At 32.8% G+C, this 24,816-nt stretch overlaps 4 protein-coding genes across 12 annotated transcripts; 1 reads left to right on the plus strand and 3 right to left on the minus strand.

Annotated features, from left to right (window-relative positions):
• The first annotated feature begins 5,034 nt into the window (after positions 1-5,034).
• LOC103488510 (probable WRKY transcription factor 50) lies at positions 5,035-6,421 on the plus strand. 2 transcript variants are annotated; one of them, XM_017044542.2, is made up of 4 exons: positions 5,035-5,153; positions 5,308-5,501; positions 5,784-5,916; positions 6,094-6,421. In XM_017044542.2, exons 2-4 carry the CDS (start codon positions 5,375-5,377, stop codon positions 6,212-6,214), a joined length of 381 nt encoding a protein of 126 aa, XP_016900031.1. In that variant the 5' UTR covers positions 5,035-5,153; positions 5,308-5,374; the 3' UTR covers positions 6,215-6,421. The 2 variants fall into 2 exon arrangements, with proteins under 2 accessions (XP_016900031.1, XP_008445519.1); XM_008447297.3 differs by having other exon boundaries at positions 5,068-5,501.
• A 141-nt stretch (positions 6,422-6,562) lies between these two features.
• On the minus strand, positions 6,563-10,975 carry LOC103488508 (protein PLASTID MOVEMENT IMPAIRED 1-RELATED 1-like). Its single transcript, XM_008447296.3, has 3 exons — positions 10,520-10,975; positions 7,908-10,266; positions 6,563-7,818 (listed from the first exon to the last, which is right to left on the minus strand). The coding sequence occupies exons 2-3, from the start codon at positions 10,163-10,165 to the stop codon at positions 6,675-6,677; spliced, it is 3,402 nt and encodes a 1,133-aa protein (XP_008445518.2). The 5' UTR covers positions 10,166-10,266; positions 10,520-10,975; the 3' UTR covers positions 6,563-6,674.
• Positions 10,976-13,847: 2,872 nt separating this feature from the next.
• On the minus strand, positions 13,848-14,700 carry LOC103488506 (uncharacterized protein At4g33100). Its single transcript, XM_008447290.3, has 3 exons — positions 14,474-14,700; positions 14,291-14,375; positions 13,848-14,197 (listed from the first exon to the last, which is right to left on the minus strand). Exons 1-3 carry the CDS (start codon positions 14,560-14,562, stop codon positions 14,114-14,116), a joined length of 258 nt encoding a protein of 85 aa, XP_008445512.1. The 5' UTR covers positions 14,563-14,700; the 3' UTR covers positions 13,848-14,113.
• A 757-nt stretch (positions 14,701-15,457) lies between these two features.
• LOC103488507 (protein phosphatase 2C 77-like) lies at positions 15,458-20,714 on the minus strand. Of its 8 annotated transcripts, none has more exons than XM_051082093.1 (7): positions 20,481-20,568; positions 20,163-20,266; positions 19,968-20,087; positions 18,461-19,781; positions 18,020-18,337; positions 17,790-17,895; positions 15,458-16,165 (listed from the first exon to the last, which is right to left on the minus strand). In XM_051082093.1, exons 4-7 carry the CDS (start codon positions 19,361-19,363, stop codon positions 15,831-15,833), a joined length of 1,662 nt encoding a protein of 553 aa, XP_050938050.1. In that variant the 5' UTR covers positions 19,364-19,781; positions 19,968-20,087; positions 20,163-20,266; positions 20,481-20,568; the 3' UTR covers positions 15,458-15,830. The 8 variants fall into 8 exon arrangements, with proteins under 8 accessions (XP_050938050.1, XP_008445515.2, XP_050938051.1 ...); XM_008447293.3 differs by having other exon boundaries at positions 20,357-20,489; XM_051082094.1 differs by lacking the exon at positions 19,968-20,087.
• Between the last annotated feature and the right edge of the window lie 4,102 nt (positions 20,715-24,816).

The raw sequence follows: 24,816 nt of genomic DNA on the forward strand, positions 1-24,816 counted from the left end.
CCACAAAAAAAAAAAAATTCATAAATATATTTATAATCCATATAACAAAATTAAAAAATCCATAAAATCGACTATTTGGTTTGTTCTTCCTTTTCATTTCTTTTTTTTTTTCTTTTCATTTTTTTTATTGTTTTTCAAGCTATTATTTAGTTCTTTTTCTTTTATTTTTTTCAAACTATTATTTAATTTGGTGTATCAAATCTATTTTTTTTTCACCTGTTATTTACTTGTTCAAAATCGTTAATAAATACAAAAGATCTTCAAAAAAGAATTGTTGTTGAATGTCAATACGGGATATCTTCTATATTTTCTATTATGAGCACGTGAGGTTTTTCCGTTTTTGAAATTGTTTTATACGATAAATATTTTGTTAATTTATTTTTTGACAATCCTCTTTTTATAAATATATTTAACTTATATAGAAGATAAATATTCTTATAATAAATCACAAAATAAAAATAATTAATTTAATTTTTTAAAAAAAAAGATTAACCTCAATAAATCACGAAATATTTCGGTAATAAAAGTTTTTTTATATCACATCTAGTATGAATAAAGAAATTGAGGTAGAATAACGTCAATGTGCCAAAAAGAAAATAGTAAATTTTAAGTTCTCCAATGAAGCATCTCTAATTATACAAAACTTAGTATCTTAAAACAGTCTAATTATCCAGACACTAAAATAAATTTAGAAATTTCTAAGACCAAAGTAAAGTAAGATTTTAATCCAAATGAAATATTTTAAAATGAAAATAGAACAAAATACAAAATTTTAAGAACCTTTAGGGTTGTTTGGGCCTCCATTTATCACTGTGGGTTTAGGTTTCCATAACACTAACCCTTGTTTGGGGTCCAATTTATGGAAACCCTAGTTTTAGGGTTTCCATAATCCTCCCAAATACTTTTCACACTAGTCCTTCCCTCTCTCTTTGCCTCTAAGTAATATCCCCTTGAAAGGGGAAGAGATTTATATGTGATTGAGGTGTTTTTCGTTTTTTTCTTGATTTTTTTTTTTTTTTGAATTTGAAAAACTAAAATCACTCTCTGATTATACATATGGAGTTTTAGGAAAAAGGTAACTAAATTTGTATCTAGAATGTGGATTTTGCCTCCTCTTCTTGTTCTTGGGATTGTATTTTCTTCTTCTTTTTTTTTTTTCCTTTTTTACCTTTAATTTTTTGGGTTTGATTTTGATATATTAGATGATAAATAACATTGGAATTTTACTATATTTCATCAATTTCTGCAATGAGTGTGTAGAATTAGTCTGACACTAATCTACTTCAAAATGACCTTTCTTCACAGCCTGTGATACTTACCTTAATAAGTTTTTATTTAATAAAATTCTTATTTGTCATTTTCAGCTTTTCTTAGTCTAAATAAATTTTGATTCATTCATTCTCTTTTTGTTCATTTTATTTACAAAATTGTTTGAAAAGGGCTATAAAATTAATTTATTGAACCATCTCACAATTATGTAATAAGGAATGCATAATTTAAAACAGTCTCATAATTATGTAATAAGAAATGCATAATCGATCGTTAATTTTCTTGACTACGAAAGAAATTTGGAAAAAATGTAAAAATGAAGTTATGAGTTATTGTTTCAATTATATATATTATAAAAAAACATAAAGCTGAATTTAACAAATCACATTGAGAACTTAATGAAAAAATTAGATTAAAAATGTGAATGGGAGAGATTAAATTAAAACAAAATATATACAAATTTCATTTTGAATAATGAGATTGTAACATTTTATAATATCGATAAAAAAATACATTCCTCTTGAATTAACGTCAATAATGTAGTAATTAAGAAAATTAAGACAAATGATTTTAAGAAAAATAAGATTATTTAATAAAATAAAATTATGAAATTTGTATATCGAATCTATATTATATATTTAAAAAATATATATATGATAACACTATCCACCTAACCCTTCTTCCAAACATATCTTATCATAAAATCTCCATTAACCCTTCCCACCTAACCCTTCTCCCAAATACATATTATCATAAAACTACATTTGTAAACTCTTTTTCCAAACAAGGATTATGATAAAACTAGTGTTATGATAAACCTAGTTTTATCATAACACTAACTCTTTCATAACCCAACTCTTCCCCCAAACACACCCTTTGAGTTTAGATCTTTATAATTAGGGGTTGTGGTTGTAACGGGAGGGTAAGGGGAGAGAGCCGCCGCGATAGGCGCTGTACCTTAGAGCGGAGGTGGTGCAGTGGTGGAAGGCCACGTGGTAGCATACGTGAGCCAGATGACGTAAGGTAATCCACCGTTTGATTCCCGTTCTTGAGTCGGATATTTCTTTTTCGTTTTTAGTTTTTCAAAAGGAAACTGTAAAGGGAACAAACTGCGTCCTCAAAACAAATTCAACCAAAATTTGAATGGTGGGACCTCCTCTTCCGTTGACTATGACTTTTCTTCTTCTTCTTCTTCTTCTTCTTCTCCTCATTATTATTGTTATTATTTTCCTTTTATGGATAATGTGAATTTGACTTTTTAATAGTTTTCTCTTTCTCTTTTTTTTTTTTTTTTCTTTTTGATTTATAACCATTTTGGTTTAGGGAGAAAATTATAATTTAGCTGATATGATTTTGAACAATGAAGTAACTTTAAAATGATTTCAACTTAATACTAATTAAAATAATAAAAAAAATTAAGACTATATATATCACATGAATAAATATGTTAGATTTTAAATTATTAATATATTTATAAATATTTTGTTATATTTTAAAACGATATGCGATACATATAAATAATAATAAAAAAAATATTTAATCTCTTTTATAAAATTTAGGTATTTAACGAAATTAGTATAGCTTTAGTTTAACTGAACATCAAATGCGTATTGTCGAATTTAGAGCTAAAATCCCTCTGCCCACAAATTTGTTAAAAAAAGAAAGAAAATCGAAGATATTTTTAAAATATTGTATAACTTCAAAATCGTGATATAAATAAGCAGTATTTTATTCATCATTAAAAATTAAAATATAATGTTTGAATATCTAAACATTATATATTAATTTTCCCTCGTATAGTTCATTGAAGAAGTCCCGAGTGATGTGTTCATTTTGATAAGAAACTTTATATTATTTATCATTAAGTTTTACAAATGTCAATTTTCATTCTCTGATAACTTTTTCGAGATAAACGCATCCTTAGTAATATTTTTTTTCTCAAATTCGTGTTTTTCAATTAACAAACACAGCTAAACTATTGATACCACTAACATTTTTATTCAAAAGACCAAATATTATCAATGACTTTTTTTTCTTTTTTTTTTCTTTTTTTGTAAGAAAATGAAATTCTTTGTATTAAGGAAGTATAACTACAATTTGATTTTTTTTTTTTATTAGTAATTCCAAATTTTGTAGTAAAAATCACTTTATGGTTTGATAAAACTCAATTTGAGACACTAAACCTAAAGGTGGATAATACCTCAGCTTCTTTTCCTTCTATTAATCCCCCACACCCTCAAAGACAATGTTTAGATGTGTTTTACAGAGACATTGGTAGACTAAGGAACAAGTGGTCAAGCACAATAATGTATGTAAGTAAGAACCAATCTCATTTTAATTTGAAAGTGAAGTGATATTTTGGCTAATATGATGTCAGGGAATTCTTGAAAATGAATTTAAGTTTTTGGTCAAAGCTACGAAATTTTGAGATGAAAAGCCAAAGTGAAGCCATTAATAATAATAAGAAAAATTATGTGTAGCAAAAAAATTAAAACTATTTTAAAATATAGTAAAAAAAAAAAAAAAAAACTTAAACCGTGTATTATTTTCTTATCTACAACTATTTAGGTTAAAGTGGTTACGCAATAGAGTGGTATTTCCATCGTGTATAAGGGGTGATCTTGATCACAGATATGAAACATCATAATGTGATGGTTTAGATATGTTTGAATGAAAAGTCATGTCTTTTTTCTTCGTTACAGTTACTACTCAAATTAAAGCGATACAATTGGAATGATAATATAATTTTATGCAACATCATGACCTAACAACTAATGGGAGTTGTAAATATATAAATTAAGTCCAAAGTATTAGCAAATATTGCACAATGCAAAAGAATTTGCAATTATAACAAACTTTAGATCTACCTCTAAGGTGTACCGATGATAGAGTTACTCGTTTACTATTGAATTTTCCAATAATTTTCTAACTATATATGTGCCCAAGAAGAACCAATTTGCCAATAAGAGGACCAAAGAAATATATGGTTTTTTTCCTTTCTTATTGAAATTTTATGGAGTTGAAAATGGTTTCACATTTCCACACAATTGCATGATTGGAGTTTGTATACAAATTATGAAGGTTGTTGGCTTCTTGTTCATAAAAGTTAGAGCAGGATTTTCATAATTCCAAGGTCTTTTGAGTTTGTGTTAAGTTTTTCTTGATCCAGACAAACCACTTTTGTGGGACTTTGAAGGTATAGAAGCCTCAAAAGTGGTTGCTTTCAAAGACCAAAAGAAAAATATGTCGCCTCTTTGAAAATTCTATAAAAAAAATGAACACGTTTTTTTTTTTTTATTAGGTTTGAAACGCAAACTATTTGAAAGCCTATTTAAAATAACTTTTAAGTACTTAAAAAAATTAATTTAGAATACTTGAAAAGTCTTTATAAATACGTCTTAAATTCAAACATGTCAAATCTTGTGTTATATATTGAATGGTCCGTACAATTCATAATTCTGGCCACACTGTTCACTATTATCCATGTCCTAACAAATTAATTCAATTACCATATTGTTAGTTTATAATCCTTCACTATGCAAAATACGTTTTCTACAAAAACGTAAGCTTCATGTCAACTAAACCGTCAATTACTTAAGATATATATCTTCGACAAATAGATAAGATGGTCGAGATGAATTTGTAAACATTTGATTTAGTTGTAGGTTGAATTGAATCAATATCGTCTATTGCCCAATGAAGGGGTTGGGTTTTGAGAAGGATAATAATGTTGAAGTGAAATGAACACATATTATAGTCGCAAAAGTCTACTCAAAGTCATCTGTTATGGCATACCCCACAAATTTCATATTCTACACTTGAAGGTCTCTTCATCTTTCATTATATTAAGCATTAGCTTTGAAGCTTCCTAAGTTTGGAGGAAGGTCAGTGGGAAACTGCCTGTCAACCTAAACTCACTTCATATTTTTGCTTCTCTGTGTTCTACCATAACTTTTTTTTTTTTTTTTAATTTCAATTTCAAAACCAAGAAGTGTTTACTTTGCTTTTGCTTCTCAATTTCTACATGTCTTACAATAGTAACCAGCACCTCACTACGTCGGAGAGTGATCTTTCCGAGCAGCCCGGGTTCGAGTTTACGGATTGGATGTTTGATGGATGGCTGAACGAAAACTCTTCGACTCTGACCGACTCCGTGATGTACCCAGTTTATCAAGAGGGGGAGGTTGATGAGTTTGTTGGGAACACCATTCAGCAAGCAGAGCCTAGCAGCAGTAAGCACATAACTCTTATTACATTTTAGCATTTGTGAGTCTTTTATATTTTCGGGTTCTGTATCATTCAGGTGGAGTCTTCTCGCCAGCCACCATTAAAGATTGTACTGCTTTTTATATTTCTAGAAGTAGTGGTACTAATATCTCTTTTACCTCTCCCCTTTATGCATTTCTCTCTCCTACTTGTCAAAACTTGATGAGATCGCCAATGAGTAGGTAAATATATTATCTCTTTTGAGGTTGTGATCTCATCTCGTGTATGATCTTGACTGGTGTTTGTAGGAGACCATGGGAGAGAGAGGGAAGTTAGAGAAAGATTTGCATTCAAGACAAAATCAGAAGTTGAGATTTTGGATGATGGTTTCAAGTGGAGGAAATATGGGAAGAAGATGGTGAAGAACAGCCCAAATCCAAGGTAAGAAAACAAAAGGACTAGTAATGTTCTTCATTTAGCGTTAAATTTTGTCCTAAGATAAAATGTTCTAATGCTAGAAACATTAGACCAAAGATGATCAAGAAACCCAATGAAAACAAGTGGGTTAGTGTTAATTGTTAATCTGAATTGGCTTAACCAACCATCTGTCAAATGCAGGAACTACTACAAATGCTCGGTCGAAGGCTGCCCAGTGAAGAAGAGAGTCGAAAGAGATCGAGAGGATCCAAAATACGTGATAACGACATACGAGGGTGTTCATACTCATGAAAGCTCTTGATTTGTTTATTTTTACATCAAAACTTTCAATGTTTAATAAGAAAATTTGGATTTAGTGTGGGGAAATTCAAACAGTTCAATAGGTTGATGTTGTTTGGTTTGGAGTTCTGTGGGGAGTAGAGGCCCCAGAACCAAACAGCATCATTTTTCACTGTTACATATAGTGATGACAGATTTTTTTATCGAATTTATATTGATACAGATCAAATGGGTGAATGAAATCATCGGTAGGAATCAAACTTGAAGTCAAGAAGTCGAGATTAAAGAACATGGTACAGAAAATTTGTTAATATAGAAAATCATAGATATACAAAAATGAATCTGGAATAAGCAAATATACAAAGTAATCTTATGAAGACACTCAAAACTTTTGCTTTCACCAATTCCTTTACAAGTAAAACAGAAAGGAAGTAAATACAATAGGAAAAACTCTGATTCACAATACAAGGCCAATCGATTGATCAACTACAACGTATATGTAGATTAATACTTTGGTTCGGGATCACGACATCAGGGTTTCTTTTATGTGAACTCAAACCTGATGAAGCAGAAACCATTCCCTCGTGTATTTCAGAGGAAATGCTCCACAAGATGTCGCCAATTGGAGCTTTGGTACCAAGTGACGAATATTGAACGATTGCTTTCGACTTGGATAATGGGAGCTTGAAGTTTCTACCCATTCCACTCGAAAGCAACCAACGTGATCCCAATTGCTGCTGCATCGTGGTTGCCCAGAATTGCATCTTATTAGGCACAGAGTTTACACCCAAAAGATGAATAGCAGAGATTTTAAATGCACGAACAAAGTGTCCTTTGTCTGCTTTCACCTGAGTCGGGTTAGTTTCAGGACTATCTTCCTGTGTTTGCAATGGCTCTTTCCCATTGTTGACACTGCTCGTTTCACTGGCTGTGTCACGAGATGTGTTGATAAAAAACCTCTCGACCTCCATTATGCACATCATCGGGCCACCAACTGGTTCGTAGTCCCGTAAGTGATCTCTGAGTTGCACCATGAGAGCCACCACAAGCTTGTTCCCAAACAATCCCAGCTCTTTGCTGGATATTCCAGAGTTGATATCTTTGGATAGTCTTTCAATTATATCTGCATAGTTAGCACCATGGGCCACGAGAGTCTTCATAATGTGCTGACCATTTTGATCATCATCATTAATGTTACCAGCATCAAGCCTTAACCAGTGCTCCAATGTTAGAGAAAGATCCATCAACCCAACAACATCACCTGTTGTATCGGGGCGATCCATAAACTGCAGTTCCTTTAATCCTTCCGAACTACAAGACCCACCCAAATTGGAACGCCTCAGTCGACAGGCTGGCAGACAATGAAAGGGACGGGCACTGATTCGTGCTGGCGTCTCATCATTTGTCAACCCAGATTGTATTCTTAATCCTTCTATTAAGAGGGTTTCGATCTTTTCCATGGCCCGAAGTGCTAGATCATCAGGTGACACAAGGTCTTGATGCATCTCGGAATTCATAAGTGATCGAAGGCTACTATCTTTATGATGAGATGGCAATCCTTCAATGTCTTTCCTTTCGCAGCATGGAACCGAACTACACAACATGTTGTGCTCGATCATAGGCTCCCTGTGACAGAAAGAAGATGAGTCAGGAACTGAGATAATGAAAAAGTTTGGAAAAAGTTTAAAAATCATATCAAAATTGCAATTGCTGACCTCTCAAGCAATGTTGTGCTGAGAGGACATTCCAATACCATTTGGTGGAGAGTTTTCCCGGTTATATCATCCAACGGCATCAACTTTTTAGCCAGAGTAGAAAGGTTAACAGTTCCTGCCAATGCTAAATTCTGTGCTATCTCCATGATATCATGGCCCATTTCAGCAGGCAAAACAACCGGTTCAGAACATTGAATGACTAAGCTCTGTCCAATGCTAGTGTTCTGAGAGAGCCAAGGACCCATGGACCGTAAAAATCCGCCACCATTCATCTTAAGAAATGCACCAAAACCTTCCCCAAGTGAAGATAACTTTGGTGGCTCTTCCTGTAGCGGCAACTCTATAGGACTCCCAAATCCACTTGAACTATAATGTGGAGAGTGTTCAAAGTCACTCTCGTTTAAGCCCCATTCTCTCATTAAATGTTCCGACTCCAAGTCTGCGAGAATTTTGGCATTCCTTCTATTTCTCAAGGATTGGTACCCCTCCTCTTGTACTTCTTCAGCAACATAAATGGAAGAAAAATCAAAATCCTCATCTTGATTCTCGGAAGCAAACTCCATATCAACACCTCCAAAATCCTCTTCTGTAGCTGTGAAGTCCAATAATGGATTACCAAAAATTAGGGATTCCTCCTCAAATTCTCTCAATAAACGCTCTCTAGGAGACGAAATATCAGGATCTGAAAACCTCGCAGAACCATGCTCCAACCCCAGCATCTTTAGAAAGTCATTGGCCACAGATTCATAAGAGTCATCAAGGCTTAGAGATTTTCTAGCACAATTCTCCTTGGCATCCATATCACTTTCATGTTCGACAAGCTCGCCAACAGCTAATGGAGAATCAGTCTCCACCAACTGTGAGGTCCACTTGAGATCAGAATCCGAACTCAACTCATCTGAAGCAACTTCTTCTACTTTCAGTTTTAATTTATTCTCCTCATTATCAAAGTCATCCTGAGTAGAGTCATCTACATGAATATCACAAACTGCATCCTTCAACATGACACTTGACTTAATCTCAGTGGCAACTTTTTCGTCTTCCATGATATCGTCCAAAGAAATAGTTTCTACTTTCAAGCCCTCAGGAATCTGAACAGTCATTTTATCAAAGCTATCTTCTTTCCCAGCTAGTTCTATCCCACATTCAATAATGGAAAACTCACCAGGGTCATTACTACCTCCACCAATTGCTTCATCAGACTTCTGTTCCTCATTAGATTTTGATTCAAGCTGCTCAGCCAACTCAGAACCTGAATGCTCAGACTTATGCTGGTCCGCTTCATCCATCTTACTGTACAAAAGGTTAATTGACTCGGAGAGTTCCAGTTTTGGATTTAGTTCATCAAAAAGTTCTGCTTCGTAAAACTGAGTAGAGGTAACAGATCGACTATGTGAAATATTTCCATCTGGATTTGGAAGCCCGTTTAAATTAGTAGAATTACGGTTTGCATCATAGTTAGCAAGCCTTGACTTATGGTGCAATAACTTCAGGAGTTGGACAACATTTTCAGGACCACTCAATTTCATTGGATCGTCCTTAGTAACTAAAAAACTGAAACTGACATGTAGGCTAGCACCTCTCGCATTGCCTGCAAGGCGAAAGCTGGTCGACCAATTTCCAGAACATTTATCCCCCTCAAGCTCCTCCAAGGTAAGAGGTAAAATCCTTGTGAGGTCAACCCAATGCTTCCCAAAATCAAGCCCTGGTGCTCCAAGCAAAGAAACATAGATCAAGTAAAGTTTAGGCTCATATTTCACCGAGTTATGAGCCAAACTTTTCCCACCATATATAACACATTTGTGAATCAAAGTCTCATCAAATTCAGCCATGCCTTGGAAAACCTTAGACGGATGCGTTTGCAAAACCTCATCCTTCCTTTTCCAATGCACACTTAAACTATAGCTATCGAAACTTGGAGGCAGACCTTCTATGGAATGAACCTTGAGATAGAATACACAGTTGAACTTTCGATGCCGAATATGGGTAAGAGCTTTCAAAGATTTCTTCCAGTTCCATGTAGAAGATGATGACCTTCTTTCAGTTTCATCCACCAATGATGATCCATCCTTGTGATATCCCTGGTTGAATCTTGATTTTGATTCAGCCAAATGGGATCCTGGCCGTACATCAGGTGGATAAACAATTGAGTTCGTGTGGCCCTTGTGCAAGTACAAAGCTTTACTTATTGCCTCAATTTCCTCCAGCAACCTTCCCCCATCAGACTCCCCTAAGTCATCACCATTCCCAGACTTCATTTGTGCATCAAACAAACCCACAATCTGCTACTAGTTTCAACAATCATATCATAAACACAACCTCCACAAATAAAAGGGTTCACAGCAACTCTGGTAAACCACTGAATCCACAACACAAAACAGGAAAAGGGAACATGAAGAAAGTAAAAAGGAATCCAATATCATCATCTACAATAAGAAATCCCCATTATAAAACACCATTCCCCTTTTCAGAAATCACAATCAAATCCATTAGTTCAATAGAAAACAAACAGAAAAAAAAAAAAATAAATAAACCAACAATCCCAAACCCAACAAATCAGTACAGGATTATAAGAAGCAATTGAGCAAACAAGAAAGAGAATGAAACAGTACCAAAATTCAATAATTTGGGCAGCTTCTCCACGACAAAATAGAAAGTAAACTGTTGCAACCCAAAAGAAGTAGATACAGTAATAGATTAATCACTCAAAAAGGGAAGAGAGAATACGAAAGATTATGAACCACAGAGCCCAAAATCAATCTGGGGAATGGAGCATATTCTTCCCTTGGAAATGTTCTTCGATGGGTTTTACATTTCTTTCAGAGGAAAAGCGTGAAAGATATTAATACCTTGTCTTATGTGCCAAAAGGGAACTTGGAAAGGTAAGAAATTTTAAAAATTGAATATTTGATTTGGGTTTTCATTACAGTGTGAGCGAATTCAGGCAAATCCGTAAAAGGGGTTGTTCGAAATTGAAAGATGAATCGTTGGATTGGCAAATGAGGCGGATGATGAGACAAAGGGGGCCGACAGATCGGCGAGATCAAATGGGTGAAAAAGAAGAACACACGCGGCTCTTGATTGTGGAAATGAAATTTACTATACCCAACAACCTCGCCTACCTTCCAATTTCCATCCTAAAGTTTCAATCTTTACATAAATGTCCTTTTCTAACGAAAAAAAAACCTCTTTTTTTCTTCGTTGAATTTAGTGTCAATTAATTAATTACATAAAAGTACTTTTGAACTTTTTTTCTCCTTAGGTAAGTAGCAAATTTATATAACAAGATGAGGAGTGGTTTCATTTTGCTATTTTATTATTTTTGTCATATTTAAATTATTTATAGCAATTTTTAAAATTTAAAGGCGAGATAAAACTCAAAACTCAATCTTCAGACGTATAAATAAAATAGAACTCTAAAATCGAGAGACAAACAAATAAAAGATCTTTTTACAAAAATAGTAAAACCATATGATATTGAGAGACATGGGTGAGAGAATTGAATAGGTCTTCTTTTCATATATTATAAACACTATTTGAATTGATGTTTTGGGTATACTAATTTCATTTACGATTTATTTAATCACAAAATTTTATATTAACAATCAATTTTATGAGACTTCTTTGTTTATTCTAAAACCAAAAGTCAAATATAGGAAAGCATTCTCCTCAAAAATATATTATATGTGTTGTGTTGCACTCTTTTAAAAAGAATAATCAAAACCTTTTATTTAAAATAATTGAGAATATAAAATTGTTGGTCCGAAAAGAATAAAGACAATGAATAATGATTAGTATAATTCTTATACAATTTTGAGACCAAAATAGAAGATAAGTTTTAATAATTGTAAAGAAAGTTTTGATAATAGTAAAGAAACGAATTATTTATAAAATAGCTAAAATGAAGTAGATTAGAAAATTTTTAGGGAAATCAAATTATACTTTATTGGGGTGGGATGATTACTTATACACTTAAAATAGAGGCCAAGTTTGATTTTACTTTAAGAGAGAAATTGGTTGGGTACACATAACTTTTGGGTAGTTTAATTTTGAAAATAAATCATTTTGAAGAAAAAAAATTGATTTATTTTTTTCCATACAGAATAGAAAATAATTTTTATAACATTTTCAAAGTTTATTTTAAATAATTTTTATAAAAGAGTTTAAATAAAAATTTCTTAAAAAAGAAAAACATATTCCCATTATCTACACAAATTAGCAATTTTATAAAGTTAAATCGTATAGTTTCTATAATTTGGCATTTAAAACATTTTTAGTTTCTCCTTTTTGCAAAACAAAACACACAAAAAAAGGAAAAGGGAACATTTCTGATCAAAGGTGTATCATTCTGTGTTGTTCAATCACAATAACATTTTAAGTATAAATGAAGTATGATATTTCTACCTATCCTAAAATTAGTTTAATAACTAGAAGATTTTAAGATATTAAAAGGGATGTTTTCAAAAAAAAAGTCAGGTTAACAAGTCTAAAATAATTGTCAAAATCGTCTGATAACCAATCAATATTGCAAAATACATTTCTCTTTCTTTTTTTTTTCAGAAGATTCTTCCAATAAACAAAATAAAATTGAGTCTCATCAGGTGGCTAACTATATCAAAGGAAGAACTAGAATTTTGGAAATATTTTGAGCATTGCTCTAATTCAAGCTTTTCAGCTTTGGAGTCAAACACCAAAGGAGCATAGCTCACTTGGCATGAGCATGTACTATCAACTACAGGATTTGAGATGCCGTTCTATTCTGTGTTGTCTCCAAATAATAATAATAATAATAATAATAGTAATAGGACAGGAGTATCATCCAAATTCAACGTAATGACTATATAGTTTATCTTATGTTAAGATGATATACTTTCTGAGTTATCAAATGGGTTCCATTTCCAGGTAATCATACAAGTGATGAGAGATTCTAAGCCATAGAATGCTCGAAGAGAAACAATAGGAGTTTTACAGAGTTTGGAGAGTTGGAAAGGATGGAGAAGCGAGGTTTAATGCCTTCCTGGTAATGAATTTATCTTAATTTTGTTGGATTGGAGTCCCTTTCGGTATGCTTTCAGGTCTCCTCTTTTTGTGGTGATTTTCTTTACACCACTGTATATTCTTTCATTTGAAAGCTCAGTTTCTCGCCAAAAGAAATAGAATACTCAAAAAAAGAATGGGCAGATCAGTTTATAAAAGTATGCATAAAAGTAGAGAATAAACTGGGAAAAAAGCACGCATGAGTGATTTTCAGAAAGAGGAAAAAGATACTCTAGAATGAAAGCTAGATTTTTCATTTCAATGGTAGGAAAAGTTTCTAAATACCAATCAGCGTGTGGATGAGTCTCAAATCAGATTAACACAAGAGAAAAAATTCATTTTCAAAAAGTCGTTTTTGTTTAACTTTTTTAACAAAACATTGTTTAAAATAAACTTTGAAAGGTTTCAAAAGTTAATTTGAATTGATGGTTAAACACTTCAATATTTCTTTTTTAAATAACTTATTTTCAAAGTTAAACGCTTAAAAAGCGATCACACAATCAAGCGATCAAGTTTACTCCACTCCACATATTGACTCTAAAACAGTGGAAATCAATGCAGCTCACTGTGAGCATAATGCTCCACTATGGCACTTCCTCATTTTCTTATCAGATTACTCAATACGAGTCTCATCAAAAGAAGGAAGCTACAGCAGATATTAACAGCTAATTATCTGCAATTTGCTTGAACAGAGAGGAGAGTTCTGCTTGAATAGAACAAAACCACTGCAGAACTAAAATTACAAGCTTCTAGGAGAAGACAAATGGCCTAGAAAGAAGAATCCCATTATAGACGAAACTCTTTGGTTCAGTAACAATGGCTCTTAGAACCCCACTATAGAACACAAAAGATTTTCAATTAATAAGTCATCCTAATAAGCTGGTCTAGTTGAAATCTACCAAGTAAGTAAAGTTCAGATGTTCTTCAAAATTCAAATAGTTTAAATCACAATTAGCAAGACCCTCCATTTGTTCTAATATAGTGGTACAGTCAAGAGGGAGAGATAGAAACTAAACTTCAATGTGCAGCCATTTTGATCCTAACAATGGCGAATTACAGTAGACATGGTTTTCAAGTTCGTAATGGCCTCAAACAAGATAAACTGTCAGTGTAATTGCAGGAACCAATGAATTCAAGCGTACCATCAACAAGGAAGACTATCTTGATCCTTAACTCCCATCAGATTTCATGGAGGAATGAACAAGCGTTTCCTCTTCCAAGAAACGCTTCAACTTCTTATCATCCAAATGTTCCTGTCAATTAGAGTATATATCACATCTCAAAACAATCACAAATAATGATATTTACAAGACCTAGTAATAATCAAGGTTAGTTCAAAGACATACATAGAGGCAAGCTCTGTACTTCTGCCACTCGGAGACGCAGGGTTCTTCATCCCAATTACCTTTTACGAACTTCTCCGAGTACCATCTGCAAATTAGAAACGGGAGATCGGTAGAACATCGCCCAAGTGCGAACGAATTAGGGTTCAAAAGGGGTTTAGGGAATGAATGGAAATGGAAACGAACCGATTGAAACAATTGTGATAAGCAGCCCTGAGATCAGCACACGGCGATGTTGCAGAAGCGGAGCTTTTACTCTCTCTCTTGATGCCCATTGATTGAGATACTACCACTCCATCAAATGACCATCCGAGAAGCAACAGCGGCCTGAACTACGGGGCGGCTCTTGGAAATTTTCTCGGCCAACGAAGTCGTCTTTTGTCCTCGCGCCTTTATACCTTTCCCATTTCAATTCAACGCTCATTTTTTCGGTCTTTGATTCAAATTTTGGATAAATTTTGGGAAATTGCAAGAAAATGTTATTGACCTATTAATTCGTAACACCTCACAAACACAAACGGTCCTTATCATTACCAACACGATTACAATAATAATAAATATGACAAATTCATATTTTTCTTCACGTGACACGAACAAATATTTTTCTTTATGTGACATAAATAATAACTTAGTTTTCGAACACAGTTTGATTAATCACCTTCTACTAATGAATCAAATTGCATTTTTTATTATCGTACTAATCAATTTACTATTAATTTATTACGTTTCACCTATAGTAAATATGGTCTTAGTTTCATTGGTCATATTTGAAAAATTATGATAGTAGAAAGAAAACACATCATTTTAGGTTCTTCAATTCAAGTACATTTTAGCAAATAAGTCACTAATTACCATTTCGTAGGTCGCTGTCCCCACCTACAACGCGTGTGAAAGCAACAAATATTATTTAGTGATTTGATTATCAATTTTAACAAATGTGATCTATCAAACATGTTTTTGTCAAATAAAATGCACAATATAAGGTTTATGAATGAAGTAATTTGATAAATAGATACAAGTACCCAAATGATAGTAAAGTTAGAAGATGAAATGAATGATGATTTAGAAATTGAAAAGGGGAGTGGTTAAAAGAACAACCTCAAAAATCAAGACAAATATGTGATGTTTATATAAGAATGTATATACAAAAGAGTAAAACAAGACATAAGGAAAAAAAAACCTCAATTTCTGCTAATTCTTTTATAATAAGCATCAAGAGTACGAATTGATACAATGAAAATAGAGCAATAAGCGTGGAAGAGTCCGAGTTTGTTTCGTCTATCCTATCACATTGCTGCAGCAGCCATTTACATTGCCAGAAACTCATCAGGGGCCTTAAGAGCTTATAACAAATGGCTCTTGAGCGCCATGGATGGAGATTCTAGAATGCTGCATACTTCCTTCACATTCATATCATTAATATCATAATGCCCCGAAGAAAAATAGTCGGGCGAACATTAATATCGTTGTGTTTCCCTTGTCTCATAAATCATAACAAGAATATGGTACAAGTACAACTAAAAAAAAGAAAAAGGAGAATGAGTTATGATTTTGTCTTGAACTTCCTTTGAGCTTTCAAATCGATCACGATTACCGTGATGTTGTCTTTGCTGCCCTTTTGAAGAGCTCGGTTTGAGAGGTATTCTGCGGCTGCTTGGGCTGCGGGATCGATCCCCAACCCCCTCTCAGAAGGTAAACTGACACCATTCTTCTTGTGCCAGAGTAGGATTCGTCTTCGAGCCAGGTCGCATACCTCTTCATTCGTCATCACGTCCCATAAACCATCACTGGCTAGAACGAGGCATTCGTCATCTTTTGCTCGAGGGACGAACATTACTTCTGGCTCTGGGATAATCCATGGTTTCAAGTATCTATCACCTGCAATCCATATGGGATGCACTTGAATAATCATATCGATATGAATCCAACCTCAGTGCCTCGAAAATTGAAAATCATGGCATCATATACACAAAACAAACAGAGTCCCCTTCTACAGTTATACTCATAAAGAATATAATAATAACCAACAAGCAATCAATTTTTTATATTCCCTTTCAACACAGAAATCACAGCAATCTCCCTTTTGTATGTTGTTTCAGATCAACCTCAAGTAACTCGAGTGATTGGAGATTGACCTCCATATCCACAGAAAATAATTGCCACCATAAACAAAATTATATCCAGATGATGCACTTAATTCTACTGTTTGTCTATAAATTTCACATAGGACAACCCAGCATTTCAGAAGTTCAAGTTCTTAGGATATGTCATAACATGGCACTACTAGCAGACAGAGGGGGACATGATTAAAACTAGAAGTCATGTAGATGAGCGGCACCAAACAACCCGTGAGATGTTCTGTCAGAAGCAGCTCATTTTGATATGGTTTGCATCTTGAATAATAGAAAGGCTAGACATTATGGCAAACTCATTTTGATGTAGCCTATTAATTAAATTGTTTTCAAGCACAACGGAACCAAAAGTGTCTCTTGATTCCTAGTGGAACACAATATGATTTCATATCCTAAATCCTCATTAGTCTACACAGAGACAATTTGTAATTGACTTAAAAGAATGTGAACTCTGGAGATAATATTGTTTGAAGTCTCAGGTCCAAGCCCAGAAGTTTTCACCCTAACAATTTCAAACCCTTTTTACATCCCAATGCTCCCCTAGGGTGGATGAAGTCTCTTCATAGAGCATAAAGACTAAATATGTGTTTGGTTTACTTTTCAGGTGCTTAATTTTGAGAATTAGCCATTTTAGAAAAAAATAAATGTCGAGCGCTACTCAAAATAGCTTTTGAAACACTTTCAAAGTTGATTTTAAATGGTATTTATCAAAACAGTTTAAATAAAAATGGCTTTTGTGAAAAACGTTTTTTTCTCAAGTCAATACAAACAAGTCCTAAGACTTCTGTCTTCTGATAATCGATTTAATAAGTCCTTCTGATAATCGTTTAAATTTTTAAAGAAAATAAGACGAAAAAGAAAAAGTAGGATCCAAAGGAGAGGAGAGGAGACATCAGCTTGGTCGGGAAAATGGCTCTGTTGCAAGGCTTCTGAAGCACGGTTACAAAAAGCACAAGGATAAAAAGTAAGACAAATTCTGCCGCAATATCTAGTCATATCTATCACCTCACTCACTAAAAATCTAAACTATTTGGTTAATAAGAGTAAAAACTGTAAGAACAGCACCACAGACAATATTCCACACTTTAATAAGAAATGGAACTCCAAAGTGGCATCCACTTGTGATAAACTAGTGGACGCATCTCAAGAATGTCAAGCCTAGAATCTTGACGGACAAAAAGAAAGTCTGATGGGAAAGATGCTCTGACTTGGAACCAACGGAATGCTCTTCTTTTAAGTCCCCTGGGTCTGTTTATTTTACAGCAACTATAGACTACTTTGGTGAAGCAGCAAGAGATTGTCGGATCTATCGTATCGTTTGAAGTGACTAGAAAGCTGGACTTAAAAATTTCATGTAGGAGAAGACATACCAATGGATCTCGACATTGCAAGAACACCAAAAACACGGTGCCCGTTCCACTGTATGACCTTTCCTCCAGCAGCCTCAATCCTTTCATATTCATCTGCTCTATTTGGCTGAGAGTCAGCAAAGAGGTTAAAACACATGAAGATTAGTGGACCAGAATCAAAGGTAAAGAGACAAAAAGTACAACGCAGGAATATGAGAAATCGACTATTGAAAGATCAAACACGGACATACTTTATGATCCACAGACAATGCCATTGGCTCCTTCCCACGACAAAGAACTGCTCTTGAATCTCCACAGTTCGCAACGATAATGTGAGAGGCACAGATAATTGCAACAACAGCAGTGGAGCCAACAGTTTCTGGTGCAACGGGCTCAACACCAGGTCCTCCTCCAATTTCTGCATCAACTTTTAGAAAACAGTTGGTGAATGCCTTTCTCCATAGCTCTTGGCAATTATCCTTCATGTTGCCAACAGCTATATCGTGCTTAGCAAGTTCTATCTCCTCAGATAAAGCCAAGTGCATACGTTCGCGACAAAAATTTGCGACCTATATATTAAAAGATTTGAGGTAAAACAACAATGATTAAATAAAAGACTTTATATGATGGAATGGGCAGAGGAAATTAAACAAGAAACACATTCACCTGACCAATGGAATTTGTATGCATACCTGAGAGCCACCATGACCATCGTAAACCCCAAAAAAATGAACGGTTTGGTGAGCTATAGCCTTGTTTGAGCCATCAAGAACTCGGTCGCCAACAAGCATTTGGACAGGAAGTTCTGAAAACCTAGGTACGGTTGCCACTGCATCTTCCATCTCAGGTCTTCTTCCACAAACCGATGTATATCCCCAAAGAGGAACACAATCTACCTCAAAAACACTTCGACCAACTGATTCGCTTGCCTTTTTCTCAAGAGGCAGCTGAAGAACCATGTTATTACATGCTTCAGTACCTATCCCACCTCCAACATCTTCTTCAAGGCTAGCTGCTGCAGAAGAAGAACTCGCAATCTGAGTCTCGAGACTTTCAACATTAGTCTCTTCAATATTGGCTTTAGCTGCAATCTCAACACTGCTAATGTCCTTAGCATTAATGATAGAATCAAATGCATCAAAAGAGGACGCCTCAGAACCTAAAGATTCATCACCACAAATGCTGCTAGTCTCACTAATCACTGAATGCGAACAAGAGCTATCGTAAATGTGATCGCCCTCCAATGATAAAGAATCATCTTCCTCACTTCCATGGGATATCGTCTCGTCTGCCGCACCCCAATAGCTATTATTTTGAGATAACACAACCGACAATGGAACTCCTTCGCACTTGTCATTCATAACCGAAACTGCAGTAATACCAACCTCTTCCTCCCCATTAGAACTCTTACAATCATCAGAACCTACTTCAGTCAGGTCATCAGAAGCCTTAGTCACAGAATCAGATAACAAACCAGCAGTATCTGCCATTAGCTTAAGTCTTGTGATATCCATGGGAGTTGCCATGTTGGGGTTATCACAGACTGAATTACCTACCCTAAATGGCACCACAACCGCTGGGGACATTTCCTCCATCAAATTCTCTACCTAAGCAATGATAAAAGTTACCCCCTAACCCCTCCAAAATAACAAGACCTGTCATATTTCAACTAATCCACCGCCTTTTTCTGTCATTAAGAATGATCTTGGAATGTGAATGTTGGGGTTGAACAAACCATTTTCCATCAATAAGAAACTTGATAAGACTGAAAGTAGGAAGCCAAGTCAGGGAAAGCAACGCGTGGGAGGCCTTAAAAAGTGAGGGGAAAATGAAATGAACATCCAGATCTGGTCAACTACACTGGATCAGACCACCAATTTCAAAGAGAAACTTTAACTTGGAGAATTTGATAGGCCCATCAATTTCCCATCTCGACAACTCCTTTCTGCCCAAACCCAAACAAATACAACCAGCAGGAATCAACCAGAAGAAACTTTAAATGCACAGAAAAACCTGGAAACATAAAGAGAGAAAAAAAAAACCCCAAATAATTATAAATAAAATAAAATCAGACCAAACTCCTTATCTGTAAACACAAGAAAGACATAACGAAAAGGGGTTTTAAAGAAATATCACGAGAACCAACACAGAAAGCCAGAATCCCAAGAATCAGAGGAAAACCCTAGAAAAGATAGTTACCCTTTAAACAAAATTGATAAGAGTTTCCCTGAATCAGAGGCAATCCTTCGTAACCTCTCATATCCAATTCAGCTTCCTCTCTCTATCTCACTATCCCTCTCATGCTTTCTCTTTCAAATACTAACAATAATCAACCCAAAAAAGAAAAAAATTAAACCAAGAAAAGAAAAAAAAGTAGAAAAAAGAGTTCACTACCTAATCTCTCAGCTCGTCAACTGCAGATTCTTCCCCTTCTTCTTCTTCTTTTTCTCCCACTATTTCTCCTTCTTTTTCCTCCTCAACATCACAAATCCACAAAGCTAGGGGGGAGGGGGGGGGAAGAGAGAGAATAATAAAAACAAAAAACCAAAGAATCAAAATGAAGAAACAAGAAATAATGGGTTGCTTACCACTTAAACAAACAGCAATTTACAAGACCCAGAAAGGAAAAAATACAAATAAAAATTGCCAAAGCTGCAGAGAAGTACGCAAATACGAGGAAAAAAGAATTGGGGTAGAAAAAAAAATACAAACTTCTTTTTGTTGTTGTTGTTGTTGTTGTTTGTTGTTGTTGAGAGAGAAAAAGAAAGAATAGAACACGTGTCGAGTAGTTGAAAACCCACCAATCCATGATGTTCTTAATCCTTCCCCTTATAATCCTCCAATCCAATCAAAAAGGGTCTTTTGTTAATTACAATGTTGTTCTTCTTTCTTCCAATCACTCACAACTTTGATGAACAAACAAAACAAAGACAAAAAAAAAAAAAAAAAAAGAGCTAAATCAATTTGCCCCTTCGTTTTTATTTTCCCTTTTATGTCTATCTTCATTTATTGCTGAAAATGAATTCCGACCAATAAAATTTGATATATTGAATATCACAAATATGTGAAATTTTTGCCAATGTGAAAGTGATTTTTATTGCCAACTTAATGGTTTGAGATATTTTAATTTATTTTCTTCTCTTTGGTCGGAAAATTGAGTATTAGAATAGTTTTTCTTTTGATTGGTCGGAGATCTTAGATCCATCATTTATGTTGTGTTTGTACGAGAAAAATAGTTTAGTTAATTTTTCGAGGATAGATTGTCCTATCCGGTAGAACTATATCTAAGTCCAAATTTTTTATCTATAAAATGTTTCAATTTTATTTCTAAATTTGAATATTGTTTTAATTTAGTGTATACATTTTTGTATTTATACTTTTAACCTGCCAGTTTTTTCATCTTTAGTGTTGATGCTTATTAATTGATTTAAAAGATTACCTATCTTTCATCACTACTATGATTAAACTTAAATTATTCAATAGATATTAACATCATAAAAACAATTATTGTTATTATTGTTGTTATTATTTTATTAAATAGGGATGGGATTGAAAAATACATTTCTTTTCAACTAACCTCCACCTCTATCTCTTTCTTTGATTTCTGTTCACAAGTTTTTAGCATTTATTGGTACTCTAAAATTTCTATACATATTCAAATCAAATTATATAGGTGGAGATTAATTTAGTGATAGTGTGCCAAAAAGAGCATAGTATGGTATGTTTAAATCTCTTCAACACCGATTATTGTACTAGTAGTAATAATAGTAATTGTTGATGTGAAGATCTATATAGGAAAAATGTACTTGACTTTCACGTGGTAACAACGGTAAATTTACAACCGGAAGAGAATATGAGTGTTAAAATTGACTTAATTGCTATGAAGTAGGTCGTAATTAATGATGTATTTACACGAACCTATGGTATTGTTCCCATAGTTTGTAAATCACATAGGTTATCTTTTAAGTATGGGGTGCCATAAGATTGATTTGAACTTTTGACCTAAACTATCATCTTCTCATTTATAGTATGTTCCGTTTATCAAATGTATATGATCGGCTTCCACCTCAACTCGACCAACTGGGATATTTTAGCCCAAAGCTAAGTGAGCTATTTTTTTAAGTTAATCTTGTACGTCCTCTTGACTCAGTTGCTTGTTTGTCCAACCATTGTTTTCTCTGTTCGGTGGCTTCCTCACTTCTATCATTTAGTCCCAAAAAAAAAAAAAAATACTTACACAAATTAACAATAAAAAACATTTTCTTAAAGAAAAGAAAATTAAGATTCTGTCTTTCAAATAAACAATATTTTGAAATTCAAATATTTTGGTGAGGATTTGTTTCTCCTACGACCTATGAGACCCTCTCAAATTAATTTATATATAAGAAAAAGAAAGAAAACTATAGCTATCAGTTTCTTTTATGAAGATTTATGTCGAAATGTCATTGGCACAAAGTTTATGCCATCTGCGAAGTAATTGATTTATATATTATATTATGTAATATAATAAATTATCAATGAAGCCGTCTCATTATTTTATTCAAATATTTTTTTCAAATTTAGTCTACGTAGTTTCGATAAATCTTAGCTTAGTTCGTAAATGAACTAGTCCCTCTTAAAATACGCATATTTTACCAGACATATCATATTCCTAGTCTTTTTAAGTTTTGAGTTTGATTTCAATTTAGTTTTTAGATTTCAAAACGTTGTGTTTTTCGTTTTTAAAATTTTACAATTTAATATTGATTTTTATTGTTGAAAAAAAAAACTTCGATTTCCAGATAACTTAACTATTGATGATTATATTTAAGATTCATTAAAAAAATACAATAACTAAAATTAAACAATAGAAAATACCAAAACTATCAACACCGAATGAAATATTAAAATTTATAACATACGATAAAAAGTTATATTTTTAATTACCTGCATTTTATTTACTTATCACACTAACATTTGATATTTGGAGTTCAGAATAAATTTGCTTTTTTGAATATGTTTTTAATCAAAACGTGGGAATCATATTACACGTAGTATATATTTTTCATGTCTATCTTTCTTAATTTCAAAGGTCAAATACATATATTTTCTAATACAATATTTAGAGGTTGGAAAATTCATTTATCATCAATACGATGAAAAGTAATGTCAATTACCACTGAACTATGTCTGCTCTAAAGTAAAAAATCATATATAATAAACGGTCACGAGAAAAAGAAAAAAGAAAAACCCAATACTTTTATTTTTTGTTTTTTTTTTTCTTATTTGAATTATTTTATGAGTGATGAGAAAGTCCAAAGAAAACTATATATTGACTTTTATCAGTAATTTGATTACACCAAAAAGTTGATTAATTGTAAAAGTAGAGATGGGGCAATCTTGTTTGGTTTTACAAAAGATTGTGTTTAGTTCATCAGTCAACTCAATCATTTAATTTAATAAGAAACTATAAACCTTACAAAAGGTGATGTGACATCAAATATAAAGGACTATAAAATGAGACTTACATTATCTTTTATATATTAACCTAAATAAATCTCATTTTGGTTTTTTTTTTGGATTTGTTGGATCTCCCTTTTCTTATAAGGTTGTTTTTTTTAAAGAAAAAACAAATATAATTTTAGTTTATGTAATTTCAAATATTGGATTTCAATCATAATTAAAAATGTAATAATTACACGATTATTATAATGAAATGGGTCACACTAATTTTAAATAGCACAATGTTTGTTATACATGTGAATGTAAAGATTGTCGATAGTAAACATAATGAATATGAATAGGATTGTCAAAGTTTGATTTTTTTTTTTTTTTTTTTTTTTTTCCTCTTTTGGGAAAGATTGTCAAACTTGGACTTAAATAAAGTAAAATGGAGAGAGGAGGTAGGAAGTAGAGAGAGAGTGGAGAAATCCAACATTAGAGAAAAATGGAGTGAGAATGAGCCCTTTTTTCTTTTTTTCGTTTCTCGTAGTTTGAATATTATTTTTATACTTAAAGTTTAAATATTCGAATTTTGTGTTTTGAATTGTTAGATTGTATGGAATATTAGTATTTTATTGATGATTCATTCGTTATAATCAAATATTACAGTCATATATATAATCATATTAAAACACAATAAAGGAAAGAATAATATAATATTTTTCAAAAATACTCTAATTATGTCGTTGTGAATAGTGAAAATACACAATATTGGTATTCTTTGATTGATTTAGGAAAAAATATTTTTTAAATAGCTAATTTTAAAGGAAACTTTCATAAATTTAACAAAATACTAAACTATGTATAGTGTGTAATAAAACTAATAAAGTTAGCAATTTTTTAAATATTATAGGTTTGTCCTTTCATTCGTCTTTTTTTTTTTATTTTCATTTTCGTATGTTCCATTATCTTTCATTTTTTTCAAACTTTTATTTGGTTGTTCAAGATCATATAAAAGACTAAAAAAAACGTTCTTTAGATTTGGGTAATACAAAAAAAAACAACCAAATCTAATGATCATGTACACAAAAATTCTAAAAAAGTCGTTTAGATTGGGGTAGCTAAATCTAAAATTTAAATGTACAAAAAACGATCGTCTACGAAGAGAATCTTACCAAAAAAAATCGTGCAGATAATTTAAAAAATAAATCTTTTATATTTTGTTATCTAAATCTAAACAATATCAAATAATAGCCAAATATGAGTGATAGTCTACCAAATATATTACGCACATTACCAAATAGCGATAGTGTACCAGGTAGGTTGTATTTTTCATTGTAGATGTATGTCTTTTTCCGTTTTTAAAATTGTTCTATAAATAATTTGCCGCTTTATTAGATTTTTTAAAAAACCTATAATTTTAATTTAAACTCTTTTGATGAAAATGGTTTAAAATATATTTCAAAAATTATATTTTGGGTGGTTATCAAACCGTATGATTTTTTTTTTAAATTAAATGCTTGAAAATGTATTTCAAACACTATTTTGTGAACGCGGTATATAAGAGGGATAAACCAAGGTGAAAAAGCACACTTGCATTGATAAAAAAAAAAAAAATGACCTTAGA

The sequence above is a fragment of the Cucumis melo genome, chromosome 3, assembly GCF_025177605.1.
Source record: "Cucumis melo cultivar AY chromosome 3, USDA_Cmelo_AY_1.0, whole genome shotgun sequence".
Classification (NCBI taxonomy): domain Eukaryota; kingdom Viridiplantae; phylum Streptophyta; class Magnoliopsida; order Cucurbitales; family Cucurbitaceae; genus Cucumis; species Cucumis melo.